General features: G+C 38.5%; 1 protein-coding gene across 1 annotated transcript; it reads left to right on the forward strand.

Moving 5' to 3' along the window:
• The first annotated feature begins 173 nt into the window (after positions 1–173).
• Positions 174–19,323, forward strand: MGARP (mitochondria localized glutamic acid rich protein). Its single transcript, XM_057380688.1, is given in 6 exon segments — positions 174–335; positions 1,662–1,765; positions 2,821–2,923; positions 7,056–7,325; positions 18,921–18,973; positions 18,975–19,323. Coding segments are annotated over 6 exon segments (852 nt in total). The 5' UTR covers positions 174–250; the 3' UTR covers positions 19,212–19,323.
• Positions 19,324–23,529: the final 4,206 nt, after the last annotated feature.

Below are 23,529 nucleotides of genomic sequence, written 5' to 3' on the forward strand. Positions count from 1 at the left end.
CGGCGTGGCAAGCACTGCGCTCCCGTAAGCCGCTGACTCCTCCCGCTACGGCGGGGGCTCTGTCCCCTCCCTCCGCCACCGCCTCGACCCTGGGGCATCCCCGGTGGGAGCGGCGTCCAGGTGCGCGGGGCGGGGCTGCGGTCCGGCCCGCCCCCCGCTGCTCCCGGGGCGGGCCCGGTGTCCCCCGCCGCAGCCCCGCGACGACGGGTAGCTGAGCGCCGGCTCTGCTCTGCTCCGTGCCGCTGCCACCATGTCCCTCTGCAGAGCCGCCTCCCAGGCGCTGGCCTCCCGCCTGAGCAGGGCTCCCGCCGCCGCCAGCCGCCTCAAGCAGCGCGGTACGCGGAGCCGGCCGGGGGTAGGGGTCASCGGGACGGTGTGAGGGGGCGCGGGACGGGACGGGCCGGGTACCGGCGGCGGTGACGGGTGACAGGCGACGGGCGAGGCGGGGAAACGCGGGGCCAGGACAGGTGCGGCGGGGGCGGGCGGGAGCCGGGTGCTGCTGCTCGGTCATCCTGGGCTTTGGGCACTGGCTGCCTCAGACCTCCGCCGCGACCCGCTGGGACCCGGCCGAGCCGGCCCGGGACCCTCCGCTCCATGGCAAAACGGCGGCCGCTGCTGCCTTCCTTTCCATATAAAATTGCAGGGTGCAAATACCCCGGGAGAGCAGCCGGAGCGGCGGTGTCCCCGCAGGGCTGCCGGTCCCCGGAGGGAACGGGAGCGCACCCGGCGTGCCGCATTCATGGCTTTTGGCGCATCAGGGGTTGTGTAACCAGTGGCAAAAAAACCTGGCAGCCGTGTTGGGCGATGGCAGCTCGCTGAGAACTGTCCGGTTATCGCTAGCAGCYCCGGCGGAGAGGGTTAAGGAGATAYTGCTGCCGAACGAAAATATAAATGTGCGCAAATCCATTAGGATGTTCAGCTATTAAAGAGGAGTCTGAGAAGTGTGTCATGAGACAGATGATGCTAAACATAATCTGGCAGACGATGGTAACGATTTGAGATTGCGACTATTTTTGCAGCTGCCAATTGCAGTGCTCAGAGCCATTTTACTTTTCATGAGCRTTTTTTCGATGAGACATTTCTCATCTGGGATCAAATCACAAAATTCAGCTGGAAGCCTAGTTGTCCAAGAGAATTACRTAGGCTATCTATGGGTCTCTCTTTGGGATGTACAGATGAATAAGTTTATCATAAATAAATGGGTAGCACTGCTGCTAGAGTTAATATGTACTTAATCAGATATAAAAATTACAGAATCCTATCTGTTTGGCCAATTAATGAGGTAAAGGTATGTATTAAGGTGTCAGCAGTCTGAGAATGAAAGAACATTGATTCAAATGAGAAAGCTTTTTTTTTAAATTCCCTGTTACTAAACTGCAAATACATTACTTCTGTGAAGCATAAAGAATAAAGACAGATTAATTCTTTTACCTACCTTACTAAGGAACTTTTTTACATGGACCTTGTCCAGCCATGGACCTTGTTCATTTGAGCATCACACCCAATGTTACTTAGTCATAGGATACATGGATAAGCTGTATCTCTCTGTTTTATGACCTTTTTGAACGATCCTTTCCCATACAGAGTTCAGATTCCATAATTCTTTTTTATGACCATGCTTTAGCTGTACTTCACATCAATTTACCTAATGGTTTTTRTAGCTCCTCCTCGCCAGATGTCATCTGGGAGCGTTCCTGGCTCTTCTGGAGACAACATGATGATCTATCTCCTTGCTGGTGTTGCTGCTTTTGGAGGTTTATTTTATGTAAGTGTTTGAGGATGGAGCTATTTGTCATTTTTGAGCTGGCATGATATAAGGTGTGTTCTGGGTTAAAAGAGTATGATCAAGTTGAAAACTCTCAATGAATGTRGATATAATAGCATATAGCTAAGTGCAGTCTAACTTAGAAATCAGCTTAAGAGAATTTAGTGAAACTGAAAGCCTACTGCTTGCCTGTTTTGCTTTTACTTTGCTGAGTAATGCTGGGTCATTCTTAGTAGAAAGCATATTTAAAACTGCCAAATGAATGTGTCCAAAAATGGAGTAACGCACCCGCCTCTACCCCCCTGCCTCTTCTTGTGAGCCACAAACATTAATATCTCAAAGTGGGCAAGGCAGATGTGACTTAAACTGTCTGAAGGTACAAGGGGAAGATATGAACGTTGTTAATTTGGGCACAAAAAAAGATAAGAGCATGATACTTCAAAAAAGCATGTTAAAGTTTTGTAAACATCTGCTTTTGTTAAGCTTTTKGGTAACCATTCTCTTTCCTGCTTCTAAATGATCAGATTCTGTGCTTCACRTCCCTAAATCCTCCTTTTCATAGCTTACTTCTACCCCTCTCTCCCAAGATCTGAGATAGGGRCTAGCATACCCCAGAGAGGTACATATTTCCCTGCCCACAAAATAATCCACTTGAATGGTAAGTWGCTATTTGTTCAAAATATCTAACTTTTATGATTACATTTCTGGAGGAATAACATTTTCTCTTGCTGCCACATTTTTACCACCTTACAAAAATAATAATCGGACTCTAATTATCTTTTATAATGCTGTTTTCAATTCCTGAAACACAGCAGCACTTCAAAAGCTGCATGGCATATTCTATTTGCTTTCTAAAAATGGAGAAATATGAAATATGTAAAGATGTTAGTGTGGTTGGTTGTTAATTTTTTTTTAGCGTTGTTTAGCATAAATTTTATATGCATTTTAAGAGGGGCAGTAGCACTTGCTTAAAATCCCTTGTCTCCCTCTCTCCTCTTTGTGTTTGGTAGCTTTGTAGAGATGTGGCAGTAAGTTTTGGCATAATTCCTTTTCAGGCCTACAGAGTAGTCAATTCATCACGCACCAAGTTTATTGAACATACAAATATTCTTCGCGAGAGAGCCGAGGGGMGAAAAAGCAATTCTTGGTCAAGGAAGGGTGAGTTGAGCTCTTCTCTCTTGCTGCCTGGGTACACGAGGATCTAAAACAGATTTCTGGATTGTCTAATCAGGGTTTAGCWCTGTGCAAATCCTTGTCTGAGCTGTGTGAGTGCGAGTGAAGACAAAGGTGGTTGTGCAGTGTTGTTCTGTTACAAAGAGARCAGAATTTGTGCTGCTGCTGCACAAATTTTGGCAGTGACCTTAATGTTCAGGGGGTGAATCTCAATATTTGAAACACCTGTGGAGTCTCTTTGGGCAGAAAGAGTTGATGTGTGAATACTATTAATTGTATAATGGGTGTTTGATTTACTGGAAGCTTAATGAAACATGACTGAATGCATAATGCTGTCAAAATCAGTTTTTTCTTTTGTTTTTTGGTGGGGGAGAAGATAATATCTTTTTCTCAGCCAACAGGTTGGCTCCAGGCCATATGCCATCAGGAAACACAGTTCAATAGGAAAAATTTAAAAAAATATTCTAACTTGGACCAATTTTTTGTCCCACAACTTTGATTGTAATTTGGGGTTAAATGAAGCACAGGTATTACCTAAATGTATTGGAAATCCTTACTTAGCTCTTCATGCTTGAATAATTAGACCRTGTTAGTGCTAGTATTTGTAATGGAATGTTGTCCCTGTCTACATCAATTAATGTTATGGCATTAATGTAAAAGGAAAACTTTGGCAAGCATGGCCTTGATAGGAAAAGCAATTAGGAAAATTACTTTAGGAAATTTATGTATTTTTATTTGGTTGTTATTGAAAAAMTAAATTAAGTATTGAAGCCAGAGCACTTGAAGCTCTTCCTTATTTTTTTTTATGCTGACGTCTAGGGAATTGATTTAATATATTTGCATGCACACAAAGAATAGATTTTAATAAAGTGTATTGAGTTTAAGTTTTGTTTTCACTGTGAGAACATGATTTAAATTGTCTGCCTCTATAATTATATATTGTCTATAATTGTTTCTTCAGAAGTTGTTAGCCTTGAACTTCCAAAACACATGCTTTAGTTTCAGAGCTTTAAAACTGCAAATTTTAAGATTTAAAGTAGTAAATAGTAAAGTAAATAGTAGTAGTAAATAGTAAAGTAAAACGCCTTAATTTCCTAAACAGAAAACAGCTGAACACAGTATAATTTTTAAATTCAGTTCTTTAAATGCTGAGAATTCAGCCACAATTTGCAATCCTTCATTGTTCCTAATAAATATTGGAACCAGAACGAAAGTCGACCTTCTCTGCTAGGGACCTGGTGTCCTGCTGTTCAGGGCAAAAGTGAGGGTTACCCTTATTACATTCTGACTACCATAGCTGGGAGGACAGGGAAGCATTAAGCAAACCTTCCAATGTATTCCCAATGATGGAATGAATGATGAACTCCCTCTTTGCTCTTGAGGTGCTCTTCTGCAAGGTACTGAGTTTTAGCCCTGGCCTACCCACACACACATAGGAGTGAAATACCTGCAGTACTGACTGCTCAAMAACTGAATTCTGAATTTGGGTATGCTCCTGCCATACCATCAYCTGCTGCTTTGTGCTGCTTAGTAACTCTAACACATAAATGTCACAGCCAGTGACAGATGATTGCTGCCTCCCTTTTTTTATTGATARTAAGAAGTCCAGAATGTTTCTAAGSCCATTCAGTGAATACAGTTGAGATTTGTTTCGTATATTATTTTCAATATTGGACTTCTGAATAAAAGCTCAACCCAGAGTTTTCAGTTGGACTTCTGAGTAGCTAATTCCAATACACAATACAAAACCAGCTATTGAATCAGCTCCTTTTTAAAACCCTTCTGCCTTCCCAGCTGTGTATACCCAAAAGAGGTTTCTGTTCTTTTCCTACAGAATCCTCTGTGTGCCTCTCAGAAAAGTTAACACCCTTCTTCCYCCCCTTTTTCTCCTGTTTCCTTCATAGCCATATTTTTGTGTRTATCTTGTTAGAGGGTGTTACCATAGTTTTGCTTTTCCCAGAAGTGCCACTGCAGTTTCTTTCCCTGTGCATTCTTTGGARTCAATCCTTACACTTTTTCACAGTAAACATTGCCAATAAGAGCAGTAAAAAATTACATTCTCAAAGTAATCTGGTATTTTTTTAGCTTAAGTCAAGCTCTMAAACAGAGCTGGTAACAATATGAAGTGGTGGATAGAAAAACAGCATGCCAAGCAGCATGTTTGTGGCATATTTGCTGCCTATGGTAAAAGAACTKTCTAGGTGGGAGAACTTAATACTGGAGAACAGCTGATCAGAAAGAGACTCTTTTGATAGAATTTTATGGTTTCTCATGTAGGGGAAATTCTCCCCTTATGCCCGAACCCAAAATGTCTATTACAGAGAACTGTACACGGCAAACAATCTGTCAAAACAAGAGAAACAATCAAATCTTACTCTAGGGTTCTTTGTTCATTAGAGGGTTGAAGTGATATTTAATGGTGTTTTAATTAATGATAACTGACATCTTTAAGAGATCTGATAGCAAATTTCCTGTAGCTCTTTTTAACTGAAAGCTACTCTCAAATTTAGGGAGGGATTAAAAAAGCCCTCTCGAAGTAGCAATAGGAAATCTGGGACATCATTTGAGCTGTAAAATGATGTTTGGCTTGSAGGATGTTCTACTTGCTTATTTGGCAAATACTGAGTTTTGTCTTCCATTTGTTGTGTGTCTCCTTTAAGCTTRTTCCTGGTTTCCTTCTTTTTTAGCTATGACTTTTCTTTTTAACTCAATGCAAGCTGATTCAATCTTTCTAATCTATACTCTGCTTTTACACTTTCCAGACTAAAATACAAGGGAAATCTCTTTCCAAACCTGAGGAAGTTAAATACAAAGGACAGTCGTTCACCATTGAGTACCTTGCAGCCTACCTTGGGATGACTTTATACCTTCTATTGTAAAACTCCATTCTTGTGAGACTTAAAAAAAAACTACYTATGTTTGCAAGGCCAAACCATATTGAGCTTATTACTGAATCTGCTTTGTAGAAGGCAGTTCTGGAGAAGCTGGCTGTTYGGAATGAATGCACTCTATATTTGATTGTCCAATAAAGTGTACTGAATGCTGAGCTTGGCTGTTAGTCTGTTCTTTGTGTAATGAATTTGTTGGGTTTTTTTTTTAAAATAGTGTTTTCTTAAAGGGACATGATCAGGTTGCATAATATGAAGTTTTGATTTTTACKGAGCAATGAATGACTTGTCTTTGAACCTGAACACAAAATGATAGGCTTGCACTGACATAAGAAGACTAAGAAATAAAATTAATCTGTTTTGTTTTTAAACAGACACAAAAGAATAAAACAAACTGACTATGTCTCTTTAAGCTCTTTAGTTCCAATTCTCATGTAGTTTACACTGTATTATGAACTTCCATTTCCAGTTCTATTTTTTCACATGGTGAGTTGGTTCTAGTGGTGAACTTGTGATGAACAGTTCATGTATAACTTTCCTTTGTGAACTCGCTGTTAGTGCATGTTTGCATAGTAGTTGTGCATCTTTGTTGCTTTGTGCTGTTAGTTTTTCATGACTTTTCTCAACTGAGTTTGAAGTAATGCATGACTGAAAACACTATTTTYGAGTTCTAAAGAGTCTGACCCACTGTGATGCAAACTGTCTTTAAAAGAGAATTGGGACTCGTAAAAGGAAAGTAGTCATAAGTGGTCATATCTCTGAGAAAGTGAACTCTGACCACTTAAAATTAGCAAGTTATTTTCTTACTTATATAAGACCAAATGTCTTATTCCCCACATGGTAATTCCACAGAGTCACACTCCCTCTGGCACCTGTGTATGTACCATCACTGGCCTTTTCAGCAGACTGGTCTGCCAATACTTGGCAAGATCCTTTGATATCCTTCCCTGCACCCCTTACACTTGCTTTAAGCCACAGTTTCTTTTCTTATCACATAGAAGCAGTTTATGAGACTTAGTAATTAAGATATGGTTTCCTCATCTTGTAAACATCGTTYTTTGATGCCACATTAGGCAATATGGAGGGTTCATCATTTTTTTAAAAATTTTGATTCCAAATCTTAGCTTCCCACTTTAAATTTAAATGAGGATGGTGATAAAAAGTAGTTGGTGAAATTTTTGTTGCATGAATGCATTTTACTCTCTTTATTGTATTGAATAAATCCTTAGAAGGTGATGAAGAGACGGATGAAGTCACTGAAGCAGAGAAGAAATCGGAAGAGGCTGATGCAGCAGCTGCTGTTGAACCTGCAGCACAGGATGAGAGTGCTGGACCCACAGCACAGGATGAGAGTTCTGGACCCACAGCACAGGATGAGAGCTCTGGGGTATCCCCAGAAGCCAGAGAGGAAAAGGACTTACTGGCTCCAGAGGCATCCCATGCTGTGGAGGAAGCACAGCAGGAAGCTGCTGCTAATTCAGAAGCTGCTGCAGTGCAAGGTTAACTTATGAATGTGGTTTTTGAGTGTGTGTGTTGYGGGTTCTAAAGTTTTGCCTCTTGCAGAACATTAAGAATGAGCATCAGTGTTCCTAATGGAGTTTGYTCTGCAGTGAAAACTAATTCAGCATTGACATATCACGAGCATAAAGTAATTAAGTTTATTAAATTAGTGTCTCTGAAAGCATCYGGCCTCTGGCACCAGAGTTGCTGTSTAAAAGAAGTAGAGTGAAGTGTTTCTTTTACTACCCCACCCTATTTCTTAAAATATTAAATTGAGCATGTAATGTGATCAATTAAACAGTTGTTTCAGTGAGCTAGTTCTCTAGGGTTTGTTAAGGAATCTAAATACTTTAGTTCACTGGCCATTCCAAGATAKTCACACTGAATAATTATCTGTTCTACCAATGTAACTTAATCAGGCTCTTGCATAGCAAAGAAAATGYTATCATGGTCTCAATTYTAAGCATATATTAGGCTAAATTTTYACAATACAATAAAACATTGAATTGTTAAACACTGAAATTGATTAGTGGCAAACATTTGGTATTTTAAACTGTTAGGGTGTTTGAAATATTTTGGTTTACTGTGCTTTAAAAAAATTGCAATAATACAAATGCAAAACTATCCATAAACTGCACAAGATATAGAATTACAATTTAATTTGGTAGGTTTTTAATTTTTTTTTTACCCCTAATCTTGAGAAGATATGTCTAAAACACAGATCAAACAGAGATTAAAAGTATTTTAACTGCTAATCTATGGGCATTTATCATAGTACCATCAAAGGTGTTAGCAGATTAAGAATAATTTTCACTTTTTTCCTTGGTGACTCCAGTCAGGGGTGGATGTGTCTTAATTGCCTTTTTAACAAATAAACTTGAGAAATAGTGCAGCACTTCCAATTGCTGAGTTTCATGAAAGGTCTAGGTATGAATGTGATTTTAATTGAAATATGAATAGCTCCTATGCTTATCTGTAAAGCARTCTATTACAAATAACATTTTAACATTTTGTCTGGTCTGCTGTAGTACAGTTTATAGAAAGTAGGAGTAAGTACCTTGGTAGTGTTTATTATTACGAACATATAGAAATATTTATAAGGTTAAAATACCTAGACCCTTAAAAATTTCCATTTCTTTGGAATACTTAGACCATTTCATTTAGAAAGGAAGTAGTCTGATATGTTAAATTTGGTGAATTAGAACTGTTAAGAGGTATGTTTAAAAATGTCTTGGAGCATTTCTTACTCTACAGAGCAATTGAAAAATTTCACTTTAATTTCATCAGCATTTTCTTGTGTCTGGAAGTGGTTGTGTATTCCTTTCAAAATGCTTATCTAGGAATAATGATTAATTGTAAAAAATAGGATCTTCTRTATGGCAAATATTTCTGCCRTTTTTATTATTGAARGGGAAGCATCTAGGATMTTCCCTGAGAAWCATGGTGMWTAARTTGATTAGATATTAGGAAGAAATTCTTTCCTGTGAGGGTGGTGAAGCACTGGAACAGGTTACCCAGAGCAGCTGTGGATGCTCCATCCCTGGGAGTGTTCATGGTCAGGTTGGATGGGGCTTTGMGCAACCTGATCTAGTGGAAAGTATCCCTGCCCATGGCCAGGTATTGAACAAGGTGGTGTTTAAGGTCCCTTCCAACCCAAACCATTCTGTTATGATTCCATGATTAAATCTGAGGATCTCATTCTGGACACGTTGACATCATGTACTTAGTTATTACTATATGGTAAGAACAAATACAGCTTGTAACTGTTAGTTACTGCTAGAGGTTTCTGGAAGTGCAGGAGATATTTAGAAATTACAGATTTCTAAAATGTATTATTTCTGGCAACATACTGAGGAAAACAGCACTAGAACCAGACTTCTGTTACACTGAGAGTTACAAGGGAGTCTGAGGGTCATCCCAGGTGCCTCCACCAAACCACCACAGTCTAATTTTGGCTGTGTAGTAAAGCCAGCAGAGGAAACCATGTGATGTAAACTTGTCGAGAAACTGAAGCCAAAGAAGTGTTGTCCTTGCCTGATCTCTTGGGTGTTCCTGGGATGTTATAATTTGCTCCTGAGCATAGTTGGCAGTGCAGATTGCTGTGAACAACTGTTGGTRACAGGTGTGTCCAAGGTGATGAACCCTGGGGACCTCGCCACGGTTCAGATGAGGTTACAGTGCAACCTGAATCCTGGCTGGGAGGCTGGACAGGCTCCTGCTTCRGGGTCACTTTAGTACTCCCTGTTCCCATGTCCTGCTCTCTTCCTGGCCCTGCCTGCAGAACAGTACAGCCCCCAGAGTGGTTCTTTCCAGGAGTTCCTGACAGCAGTAAGGAAGGCCACCAGCAGTACATGGTCTGACACAATGGCCTCAACCAGCATCCCTTTCCTCTAAGCTATATAAAAACTAGTTTCCATTGGTGTCATGCTTACAAAAAGATGGTGTTTTGTGTCAAAACTCTCTGTACTRCTTCGTTCAGTGTCTACTTGCAGACAATAGCTATTGTGTTAAAAAAAAAATTAATTAAAATCCTTCTGGATATAACTTTCAGGTTTGGATTTAACCATCTTTATTATTTGTGTTATCTCCATTTAGAGGAAAAAAATAGCATAGCTCCACTTTTAGTGAGATAGAGAAGGATTTTTCTTTCGGAGTTTTGGAAAAAAAAAGTGTGTATTTAATGTTTACTAGTTTTGTTGGCAACTTGGTGTTACTTCTGCARATGATGGTGCAAGTATTTTTGTTGTTAACCAGTGAACCTCTGCATTTGCAAGTGCAATTGTTTCTTTTGATGTGTAAGGCTTTCTCTAATGCTTGGAAGTGCAAGGTGTCAAGGGATGCTTSTCTCCAGTTCCTGTATACAGATAATATAAATGTGTGGTTATACATGGATGTGCAAAAAAAACTCCACCCAAACCAAAACAGATATCAAACAAACAAACAAAACCCAAAACAAAACAAAAACCAACCAACCAAAAAAAAAGCCTAAAAAAATTTTTAAAAGAGAAAACCACCCAGCCTTGGATGTAAATGCTTAATACTTAATCAGGATAATTTGCATTTCAGTTAATAACAATTGTACCAGCCTGCACTTTTCCCCTTCCCACAATTTACAATCCACTACTGGTAYCTGGATTTTTGTGAAATACCATTACCAAAATAAGTACTGAACTATGTTGCTCTGTTCCCAAGCTTTTACCTTCTAAAATTTAATTTTTTATTGCTTGTCACTCTTGGTTACTGCCTGATGCTGGCTAAGTTCCTGTTGTTCTCCTTCTAGTGTACTCTATATCTGGSACCATACATTTTTTCTTCAGGCAGAACAAATGCTGTAAAATTCAGAGATTAGCAAAGGTTGTTGCATCTGTGACTTTTAATGTTTGGGTTGCCACCACAAACTSTTCTCCAGACTCTGGTATTGAGGTTTAAGGTTTTGGCATTATCAGCTGTAMTAACAGAATCAATTGGCCCCAAACTGTGCTTTCCTAGACACCTTCCTGACTTCTGTTGCATAGGTTATTTCCTAATTTTGAAAGAACTGAAGGACATGGTCTCTCCTCTGTTATTTCCAAGGCCATTTGAGTGAGTGACTGGGTTTGGGGAGGATTATTGTGTGAATGYTCCAGTGTTTTCCATGCTAAGCTTCAAACGCACTGCAATGCCAGCTGTCTGCAGCCTAGAGAAACAAATGGAGGCTGCTCTGGACAGGAGCTGCTGCTTTTGGGACAGAACTTTTGCTGACCCCATCATACAGTGGTGCCAAGCAGACAAAAACACCCGCTATTATCAGTGCATGTTGGCTTGGCTTGGTGAGTTACCAAATACTGGCTACACTGACACTGTGAGCACTTTGAAAATTGCTGAAGAGTCCTGAGAGTGATTTGCAATTGCTCATACTTATTCAGAGGCTTTCAGAATTACGATTCTCATTAGAACAGACACATCCTTCTAGGCATCTGCTTGTGTGAGATGGACAAATGAGGATATTTTTCTTTTTATTGATTATTATAGACTGATCTAGCTAAACTAGGCCCTAAAAAGTTGACTTATGTAAATATCCTACTGGGGAAGTATCTGTATCTGGAACTTCTGTTGAGTATTTCTGTTTCACATCACTTTCTTTTATCTGTCTCAGACTGCTGCACCTTTTATCTATCTGATTGCCAGACACTGGCCACTAGTCTATTCTCTCTTCCTCCTGTTTTTCCTTCATAAAACTGAGTTTTAGATGAGTCATCATAGCATAACTGGAAAAAGTCTGTTGGAACAAAGCGAACAATATTAAGAAAAAAAAATCTGTAAAAGTTGTAAGCATCTGAAGACCCGAGTTGGTAAATGGAGAGGCAGTTTAGTTTTGATCAGCTTAACTAAAGAGAGAATTTACAGCATGCACTGGGTTGAGGAGGAACATTTGGTGAAACAGAAAAAACGTGAGAACTCCGTAGCTAAGAGTGCAAACAAGTGTGGGAGAACTACCTAAAAGARATGTCTTCTTATTTGTCTATTGTAGAATAAGGGGACAAGTAACTTCTCAAAAAATCATTAAAGCTGGTAGAAGGACATACAGTGAATAGTAATGCCTACCTGAATGTCACTGTTAATGAGAAAGAAGACTTACGTTTTTACTAGTCAAGACTTAAAAAGAACCCTAAAATAACTGTATGTATTTAAATTGGAAAGCAGCAACTCACTTTGGACAACAAAATCTGGTAGCACTTAACTTACTGTAAGTAGCATTACCTGTGTTTGAAAATTTCCTGTAAATACAACTCCCACAGGAATATTGTTAGTGGTCCTGCTTTGGAGAAAAGGTGGCAACAGGTCTCCTGTGGTGGCAGTTCAAACCAGGATGAAACAATGTTAATTTTTGGGCAAGGTTTCTTATTGCAGAGAAAAACATCCTTTTCAAACARCAACTTTGCTCCTTTGAAAACTGTGTAAGTGGATAAACTTGGTGCATTRCTTTGAATGAGGAATGTTAAAGAAAATGTCTTAATTAGAAATTCCTTAGAACTCCTGAAAGATTCAATACATGAAATTGTTACGGTGTTTTCACACACACTGTTTATATTAACTTGTGCTAGTTTCTTTGTGATCCATTCCRATCAGTAACTAAAAAATTGTTCTATATTTAAAACAAGCAAACAATGTGAGTTGTTTCTCATTGCTACAATTCCATGCTATAGAATGTAAAACAATATAATTGAAATTTTATGCGATATTATAAACTATTCTGGATTAATGTGACATGCACTGTTATGCTTATATTTTGACCATTACAGKCATCTCTGAAACTTYTATAAATCATCAATTGTAGAATAAGMTCTCTTGAAGGGAGTCTTCTGGTCATTAGTGTGAACTAATGAGGCTTTTTTTGGGCAGTAGTGACCTACTTCAGGCACAAACAACCTGTGATGTGCTCGGCTGCTTGAACATGTTTCTCTCCTTTCTGAATGAAGAAAATCTTTATTCTGAATAATGTGCTTCACAATGCCATGGTGTAGGCTCTCAGCTGGATCTCATGGGTTTTTAATTGCTTGTGAATGGCTTGTGAAAAGGAAAATATGTCATATTTGTATAGTGGCAGGGTTATTAGAAATCCCAGCTTTTCTTCATTCATCAGTTTCCCAAAGGCCTTGGGCTCCAAGCATTTGGTTTGTGTTCATCCTGTGGAATAGCTGGARTGCCAGAAGGACTAAACTCCTGATGCCCATGGGCTCTGGTGAGGGAGGGCTGAGCTTGAGGCTGTCTTCATGTTGTGTCCAAATAACAGCATGGTCAGGCCAGAGCCTTTCCACAAYCCATCAATTGCCAGCCACTAGTTCCTATCCTGTGCATTCAAGGGGCTGATCAGACTGAAAAATAATCAGTGCTTTTCTAARTAATTATTTCCTTGACTCTGTTTARAACTAAGAGRTTTATTTTTTCCTGYGTGGAGCTCACGTACTGATTTCACAGTGCTGTAAAGAGGCTTTAGTCTGTGKTCAGCCACTCAGTACCTTTTTTCCTTTGTAAGCCAAATGTTTAGGTGTTGTCTTTTGTTTCCATGCAATAAGTTGGGTAACTTGTCCTAGGTGTTTGGAATCCTAAATGTTCACTGAATAAATTGCCAGAGAAAAGAGAGAGAGCATTTCAGGTGATCCTGAGTGACATTCCTGGTGATGGGATATTCCTGGTGGGTAACTGCAAGGCCTCCATGTTGAGGTCCCTGCATCTTCCTGCTCTGTGACATCTGAAGCATTTGATCATGTTACATGGACAGCTGCATAGCTTTGCCTATTTTTCCCAAACTGCCTCAATAATTATTATTTCACCTGGTTCCTATTGATGAGGTTTGAGCCTTCATGAACAGAGGGAGGAGGTGCTGAACCCAAGTCATCCCTGCCTAGGGTGGCAGCTGCCTTCTGGTGAATGCATAAAAGGGGACTTTAGCTGTCATCATCACCTCAGGATCTGGAAAAATTCCCTTTTCCATTTTCTCTAAGGCTGATGGAACCAAAATATGTAAAGTTACTCTTAAAGGGAATCACAATTTCTGGCTGCTACTGCTGTCTTCTCCCCTGGATTAGATCTGAGTGAGCCAAGTACCCCCACTTCTTGTGCTCTGTTTTGCAGGTTTTTTCACATACATTCTTGAATTACTTTTCAAACGTGGCAGAATTTGACTTAAAAAGTCAATTCTACTCCACTTCCAGTTTTCCATTAGCAGGTCTTTAAACTATGAGAAGGAAAAGGGAATATTCGTTCTGCTTAACATTTTGTGAGACATCCTGAGACCCTCAATGGACCTGACTGAGGAAGCTTTCTGTGAACAAAAGCATCACATTCTAATGTAAGGTGGTCTCTAAAAGACAGTAAATAAAATACTTTCTAATTTCACAATTAAATTTGGCTTCCCCCTTCTTCCCCTTTTGGAATTGGTGCATGACATTGATTCTATTATAGGCAGCTTGAAATATCAAAGCCTTATAAACCAGCTTTAGTTTGCTTGCTCCAGGCAGATTCCACTTGTATGATGCTGGCTAACTTGTATTATTTTAGCTTTATAAAACCAAATTCTTCTGCAAAGAATATTTTTAAAGTATTTGAATCTGCTGATCTGCATTACAGATACCAGCCTCAATTCTGACTGCCCAGAAAAAATAATAATTACATGAAAGATACTGCTTTAAGTAAAGTGCTTCACTCAGAAACATGTATTTTTAAATATCTTTAAAATTTGTAGGAAACAAGCACCTGTTTAAATTTGTTGTTGTTGTTTCTAACTGGAAAGATGACTTTTAAATGAATCAAAGAATTAGGATTAGAATCAAAATATGATAGTTCCAAAACTATTGGTAAGGAAAGGCAAAACTGAAGGAAAAAAATATAGGCTGGGAAGGCTGGGGTTATCTTTTATAGCCTTGTTATAAAACTTCTGTTGTGTGGGAAGGAATCCCCACCTCTCCCCTAGCAAGGAAAAGACTGAATATAGCTTTCATTTTAAAATGTGGAAYAACTGGCTTCTTCATCTGTATTGTAAATAAGGAAAACATACTTACAAAGCCACTTAGAAATACAAGGTAGAAAATCCAGTAAGATGTAAAAATACAATAAATAAATAAATAAATTAATTTATATACTTCCACCTCCTTGTTTCAAGGTCATCCTATAGCATATTGTCTACCAGGAAGTAGGACACAACTGCCAATGTGAGCTGGCCAAATTCTGCACCAAAGCTTTGGATCCCAGACCAAAATCCAGGCTGATTCTGCATAAAAACTGCCCCAGGAATGTTGGGAAGCTTGTTTTAAGTGCCTAAAAGCTTTGGGGGAAGAGGCTATGCAAGTAGTAGGATCTGGGTTCTGGAAGTCAATGCACATGCATGGRGTTTCCTTTATTATTAGCAGGAGAAAGTCAATCTGGGCATGTTATTTTTAATTATCAGCTGCAGCAAAGATGASTCAGTCACACAGGGCACACAAGTCCCTGCTTATCTTGTCTCTCTGTTCTGCTGGGGGAATGCTGAGCTCACAAATATTTGCACAATTCAAACTGGGCATCATGAGCATGCAGGATCACCCTGCATTTGGACTGTAAGTGCACAGAAATGTGTAGTTCTGCACTCACTCTCAGGACTGCAACTTTAGCACTTCAGAGTAAAAATTGCAACACTTGTAAGAGTAAAAATTGACTTTAAAGACTGCAGGAATTGCTACTTCACACAGGAAGCAGTTTTTGGTGGGTTTTTTTTCAATGATAGGGATTGTTTCCTAAAAAATTAAATTTCTGAGTGGAACTAGATGTTGGATATTGTGTTAATAAGCTACTGGAGCTTCCCAAATCTGCTGCCTTATTWAAAYGAAACAAAACAAACAAAATGCCCCYYAAAAASAAAAACAAAACCCCACCAAAAAACCCAAACAACTAAACACAAGCTTTCAAAACAAAAACATGATTTTTTTTTTGTCTGTAAAATCAATTTCCTTTTCTGTATTTAYTCAAGTCAAGCCAGATGTGTTTTCATAACAGATAATTTGGTATTGCATGAGATGCATAGTGATGCTATCTAACCTTGAGGATGCTTGTCCTCAAAATCTCTGCTATGTCCAAATCTTTCTGAATGCTTTGGCAACAGCTGTTGATGCAATATGCAAAGTCCCTTACCTACAGTTAGTAAATCTGATTAGTTTAATTCCTCTGAGGCTTGAAGTTCTTCTACATTGTCTTTTGTTGAAATCTCAAGAAGTTAAGCTCCTAATTCAGATCAGGAAGTGCTATGGTATATATAAATGCCAAAGAGCAAAGTTGAAGAAAGCTGTAGCCAGCGAYACTGGGATGTAGCTACTTATCCCAGAAGAAAACTGAAAATCAACAAATACCCAGTGAAGAAGCTTAAGGAAAAAAAAAATCAAATTTTCAGAAAAGAAAACGCTAATAATATATACAGAGGCTGAGAATTTTTGCTACCAATGTAATACCTTGTATGAAACTCTGGACTATACTTTCTGTATACTGTAGAGTTATAGTCTGTATATTCTACATCCTWCTAGGACAGGGGGAGCACAACACACCAAATGAAACAGGAAAATTATGAAGCCATTCAACTCCAGTGCTTTTGATGAAGATTTTGTGTGTATGTGTGTGTGTGGGGGGGGAGTTTCCCCCAGAGAATTAAGAAAGAGCCAAATGAACCCACTTTTGTGGATATGAAAGGAAACTGAACGAAACAACATTCCCATTTTTGGCAGGCTTTAAATTGTATGGGTCAGGATGGAATTATCATTTAACTGAGACCCATTTGGCAAGAATGCTGTAAGTGAGTGTTTTGGTAAAGATGTTAAGGAGCTGGGGTGGTATTGTCTATATATATATATAGATAATAAAGCAGCTGGGCATTCAGCACAAAGCATAATACTATGTGTCCTCATTGCAGRAGAGCAGTTGCACAATGCAGATTATTTTGTTCAGTTACAGCCTGTAGAAATTGTAAGAAATCTGGCATAAATAGACAAAATGGGTCATAATCATTGCTGCATGAGGAAAATTCAGGGACTTTAGGTTTTCAAAGTGATTATCATTCAGGAAACAACACAGAAGCAGTCAAGATGTTATAACTTCTCTACAACTATTTTGGAAAAATAAGCTTAAACTTTTAATATTTGAACTAACAAAATTTAGGAGTGATTTCAGTTACATCCATTAATTGCTGCGGAGTTTCATGACAGGCTTTTCAGCAATAGTTTTTTGCAATAATTGAACTGATAGAAAATCCTTCATCCAGGGATTATGGAAAATGCATCCATTGTACCAGGCAGAGATTAAAATATCTTGTATGAAATAGGGTATTACTGCAGGATTTTACATGAACAACTGCAAGAGATTAAACTGGATCAAAAAAATATGAAATGCATGCAAATATAGAAAAAAAAAAAAAAAAGAAAGAAAAAAAGAGAGGGTGTAAAATAGCACTGGGGCTAAATTTAACATCCAGGGAAACACAAAGGAGAAATGCCTAAATTTGTAATGCTTTGTGCTACCAGCTGATCAATAGGGGAGGATATAAGGGACTTGGGCAGTATGTCTGATATTCCTCACTTAGAAGGACCCATATGGCAGTCCCAAATCTGAGACAGGCAGAGGATTCATTCTCAGCTTGCCAGGGCATCATTCATCYGGCTTTGCCTGGGATTGCAGCAATTCCCTTGGACCGAGAAAAACGTGTTGGCTTTGTGAATGGAATACAGACCATTTGTTCCAAAATGTGTCCAAACCACCAAACAATAGGCCAGCATTTGTTTTGGTGTCAGTTGGATGCTCAGGGTTGCCTTCAGGAGGTTGTAGACTTCTTCTCAATTTCATGGTGCCCAAAGCAGAAAAGACCATGTTGCTTCTTCTAGTTGCTTACTGATCTACTCTTCTTAGTGTAAAAGAAATTAAAACACCCATGAGAAAAAAAAAAAAATTAAATACTCAGCCAGAGAAAGAAGTTTTGGCAACATAAGCTGAACATTTGAAGTTACAAACTGAAACTCAGCAGCTTGTTACCGTAGCAAATATATGGCATTACATCAAGTATTGCTTGCTGTAAAATATCTAAAGCTCCAAATTTCAAATGTACTACTTCTACTGCATAGCTCTTTCCTATAAAGGCGAAGGTGTCAATTCCAGAGCATTTCTTTTTCTGTTGCTTCTTCAAAATCCAGAAAACATTCTGAAAAGTAAASTGAAATGTTTAGAATATGCTGTATTTAACTAGCTACCAGGTGATATTTGKGAAAAGGCATAAAACTCCTATTTACTGTATTTATTCTACTCTGTTTAATTATCTGTTTAATTATTTAATTTAATAATCTGTTTAATCTAAATCTGTTTAATTAGTTGTGTTTAATAGAAATATAGTTTACTATAGAATGAAACAAGAAAGAGACAGACCTCCTACTGAGCAGTTAAATAGTAGAATGATGTAGACTTCTGACAGGAAGGTTAGAAGAAAATGGTACGAGAGGATTTATTCAAGTAAAATTTAACATGCAACTGCTGGGTKATGTGTTCAGTCTCCCTGTAGAGTGTATCTATATAGAGATCTTCTCTTACTAAATATTACCAATTACAGACTTTATTTTATAGAGATAGATTGCTTTATGCTTAAAGGAGCATTGAAAAATGGCTAATTGGCAATCATGGAATTGCATCCTGAATCTTCAGTCTGATGCTAAGATATCTTTACATTAAAACTACTCATGATGTCTTTCCAAGATTATGTGGAGTAATGTCCTCTGAATCTGACAGAAATAAAAAAATAAAGCAACAGTATCTGCAAGAGATAATATACACATTAGAGAATATTTGCCTATGTCTAAATACATGAAAATAGCTCCAATGTATAGTTTTCTGCCCCAGGGTAGGAAAGAGGCAGACTTTCCCTGGAATTYCATTTGCAAAGTTTTACTTGCATGATAAAATTGAATCATCTGATAGATCCTRTTGCCTTCAACYACTTCAAGTATATATGTTGGGCAGRTACTTCATACTTAGTGAGCCTTGACTTCTCACCCTCATTTATGATGGTGAATGGAAAGAGAAGACAATTATCTCTCTAATTTGACTCAYAGAAACTGTGAGTGAAGTCTTGGATGTTGCAGCTTCTGCCCATGAGAAAAACTTAAGACAGTGACAAGGAAGGAGTAGCCTCAGCAGCTCAAGAGATTTCTGAGCCAGCCTCAAAGAGCCAGGACACTGATGCTGAGGAGTCATGGCAAACTCCAGAAGGTGCAAGAGTCCAGCTGGGTCTGAAATTTGTCTCTGAAAAGTGCTGGTGGTGTGAAGAAAAATATAGAGCATATAATATGAATAAAGCTTGCAGTGCTTTGATGCAACTRTTAACAATGTCATACTGTTATTGAAGCTGAACTATGTAATTGAATGCAAAGAAAAATGTGTGTTAAAATCATCACAGTGGAGATCTTCAAAAGTGTTTAGAAGTTTGGTCTCTAAACTCCTTTAAAACTAGAATTTAAAATCTAAAAGGAAAAATGTCTATACCAAATACAGCTTTGTAAATTCTATCCCTGTAGTCCAAGGATACTTTGAACTGAGGGAAGTAACTAACTTGACAATTTTTCATTGAATAAGTAATTTCTGGTGTTTCTCATTGGTGTTTTGTCTCCAMTTACAGTTTCTGAGGAGGAGAAGACAGATGAAGAAGTTTCTAAAGATCCCTAAAGGTACACAGTACAGTTGCAGCATGTGGTTTCCTGCTCTTCACCTCTCTTTTTTTCTCTGTTAGTGGTAATTGCAGTATGTGGCAAGTACACATGCACTGTTACAGTGAATTTGTATTTTTGTTCTGAACAAAATAATAACTTTTATTGAAGTATTTCTTATTTTTTTGGGAACTGTTCCTGGCATGTTTTAGAAGCTAGGGAGCAAATCCTTTACCAATTGTCACACTGTGTATTTATTTATAGCTTTATCTTAATCCCATGCAACTGGATAAAGACCCAAGAGTTGTAGCTTTTTTCCAGGCAAAAAATGTTCTTTGGACATTTGATTTAAATTATATAGCCACTGGACTTCTGGATTATTTTTGTATGCAATAAAGCAATAGCCTTCTGGACTGTTTTATTTTAAATACATTTTTTCATTATTAGTCTCTCTGCACTTTCAGTTTGTGCTAATGGAAAATACTGAATATAATATTCTTTCTATTTTGCTAGTGTCTTTCCCAGCTGGCATTATTCTTTTATTGTCAGAAACGTTCCAGCATGTGCCTTTCAAGGTTGTTATTTTTGCTCAAATGGAAAGCTAAGAGTACCTGTAGGTACCACATCAGAAAACCAAATAACCAAGAAATTCTCTCTGCTCTGGAACATATAAAAGCTGTGTTGTAGAGAAGGCAATTGAGTTAGGAATCTTTTTTTTTYCCTTGCTAACATCTGGCAACCCTACAAATCGTTGCATTGCTATTCCAGATTTTGATTTAGACAACGAATATTCTGTATAGCCAACTCAATTAATGAAAGCAGAGATGGTAAGTGAAAAGGATGGAGGTGGCAGGGAAGGCAAGCTGTAGGAGGCATCTTTGATGGAACAAATTGAAAAGAGATGAAAAAGTAGATTAATATCCTACCAGTGTATGTGTCCACTCAATTGTTTGAACTGCTTGGACTCTTTTTGACAAAAAAACCCCAACTTTATCAGTATAGCAGCACAAGGTTACAAAAGGGCCTCTTAATGAGTTTCAATTTGATTTTGTTGGTCAGGGGGAAGAAGATTTATGAAATATTTTAATACTTGGTGCTGGARGATTGCTGGCTGACATTTGACCAATTTACAAGTTATAAGGAGCCAATTTAGTTTTGATTTGTCTCAATACTGATTGTCAGATGCATGTGGGATTGCATTCCCAGTCAGGAAAGAATTCTTCCTTTTTTCCCTGGTGTTTTGGTTGTAAACACTTTAAGAAGTTTAACTCTAAATTTGCATTGAAACACATTATCATTTGTAAGGAATTAAAGGCAAAGAAAATGAAATTAAAAGAATATCAAAGTGAAAATCTAACACTATCTGGTTAATTGTTTTATTTTAAATGCTGAGTATTTGCTAAAGGGATAGAGAAAGCAGTAATGGATGAAATCCTCAGATAAAGCCCTAAATTGATGCTCAGAGCATGCCTGAGTCAAGATATAAAGCCGTTCTGAGTGTGGCTATTGGGCCCAAACTGATGCTGCTATGGGGCTACTAATATCAGTAATCTTAGCAAAAACAGTAAGTTTACCTTGTGCTTGAAGTTAAGTAAGTAACAATTTGTTGGAATAAGTCAGCATACAGGGGAATCCACCCATGCCTGAGAAATGTAAATGAACATGAGGGATTCCTTGAAACTGTGCTTTGGTGATGGCAGCAGAGCAAGTTTCTGTAAGCACAATTTACACATCAGTGCTCTGTATATTCTGTAACTGATAACCTGCAGTCAAATTTACAGTGTGCTTTGAATGTTTGCAGAGAAGAAGACCTGGTGAATTGTATCTGTTGCTRAACATAATTTATTGTTGCTTCCTCTAAAGCAGATTCTTTTTTCTTTTTCTCAGTAAGCAGTGCAGAAGCCTTTGGAAAGTTTAATGGAAATATTTGTGGCAATCAACCAGCTGACTCCTGTGTGAAAMCTCATTCTTTCTTGGAGACGTAAAAGAAACAATGCAGTTTGTCCTACCACACACTGGTCAATAGGGCCAGTATTCTGTACTGCAAAAGATGATTTATGTTGCCTAGAGTGAYGCTTCTGTGACAAACATCTTTGCTGTAGAAAGTAGCTTCCAGTCAAGCCATCAGAGCACCACTCATCATGTGCTAAATACATGTGCTGAGAGAAGCAGTAGACTTCACCATGCCAGATGAACTCCTTCCAGGTCTTTGTTGTCCTGATATGTACATTGATTTATTTGGGTCCAAACTGTTGTGCATAGTTATGCTATTGTAACATTCCATGCTAAAATGTAAGCAAAAAGTTTCAAAATCAAGTYGAAATATTAGAAAAGTACCTGTTGGCATTTTTGAATTGGATAACAGGGAAAATAACAACCTGTTTGCTCCCAAGTTTGGATTTGTGATTGTAAGCATACATCTGACTAAACAAGATCTAATTTTCCCCCTGCATAAATATTTCAGATGCTACCCTTCCTTGCACAATAACAACTGGGTGTAAACATTCTTAAGGCTTCTGCTTTGGWAAGAAAACCAATTTGCAGGTAGCAACAACAGGTACTTTATAGCATGACAATCAAAATAGCACTGGTTGGTGGTGTCATCATAGATTGATGTCGTAGCTCCTGCCTTGGGGGTCCTGGGCTCTGCTCCTCCCAAATTCAGCTTGCTGTGGTCTTTCTGTGTTGCTCTGTCTTGGCAGTGGCAYATGGGGTTAGTGCAACAACATGAAGGTTTGGTACAAACCTTCAAACAAATCACAAGACTTCTAAGCTATGCAAAGCTCCTCTCCAAGCACTTAGAGACAGCCAGCAAAATCCCTGTGAAGGGCTATGCAATAGGTATTCAAATGGAMAAGCATTCTTAGGGATTAAGAAAGAACAGAACAGCAAACTGATCTTATCTTCTCAGTATTAGCTTCATAAAGAATCCATTTATTATCAATAACAGGTCTGTGTGGCACTGAGCTCCCACCCCTCCATTGTGCTATATGCACAAGCGTGCATCTAAGACAAAATACTGAGACAAAATACGAAACCAGGGCCAAATAAGGTGCACTGAGTACTATTTATATAGAAAGCGTGTTTCATAAAGTGTGTGACTCTTTTCTCTTCAAGCAGAAGTTTGGAAAATGTTGAATGGGGAATGACAACATTATGACATTCCTACCCATGGCAAAAAGCAACACATGCTCCTTCCCCCATCACAAAACAAATCATAATAGTGTTCCAAAAAAAATACTGTTGCTCCTGGACATACTTAGGTGTAAGGTTACAGAATATTGGTAGTGGTAACAGCAGAGCAACAGACCTTAAAGTCAGGCCTATCTTCTGTCCTTGGTGTGGAAGAAACCTTGGAATTAGCAAACACAACTGATCAGGAGTGAAATAGGAAGTTTGTGACTAGCAGTTTGCATGAGACTGAAAGAACACTGCTTGCTACTGTAAAAGTTATTGTTTACCTAGTACCATAAAAGGCAATATTCTGAGACAAGATAATTGATTGGAGTGTGTAGTAGGGTAGAATTACTTCCAGGTTGATTTATGATATATAAAGAATTTAAGCTGCGCAATAAACATCTTYGCATACCAATGTGGAGTCYRTGCCTCAGTCGTCGYTCTTAGGAATAACTGGAATAATGCAGAGGTGAAAGCAGGCTCCTGAGCCTCAAGAAGACAAACCACAGCTTTCTGCTTAAAGCAATTTCTGTACACAAAGCTACTGGAATAAAWATCTTAGGCTGAGATATTTTTGTATAAGAGTCTAACTTTATTTATCYGGTAGATTAAACATCCTGTGATGGATGCATGCACTTAAACATTCTATTTCTTGATTTTCACTAATTCCTAGTAAAATAAGTTATTTTAACAACATCTGATAGGAGGGTTTCTGAAACTGTAGCCTTTTATGAAYGGCTTTTTAGCACTGGAACTGCTCTGATACATGGCAAAATATGTTAGCCTTCTGGAACAGCTGCCTGAAGGATTGCATCATAAGACTATGGTGAACTTTCCAAAG

The sequence above is a fragment of the Malurus melanocephalus genome, unplaced genomic scaffold, assembly GCF_030028575.1.
Source record: "Malurus melanocephalus ecotype Western Australia unplaced genomic scaffold, MMel_1.1 scaffold_466, whole genome shotgun sequence".
Lineage (NCBI taxonomy): Eukaryota > Metazoa > Chordata > Aves > Passeriformes > Maluridae > Malurus > Malurus melanocephalus.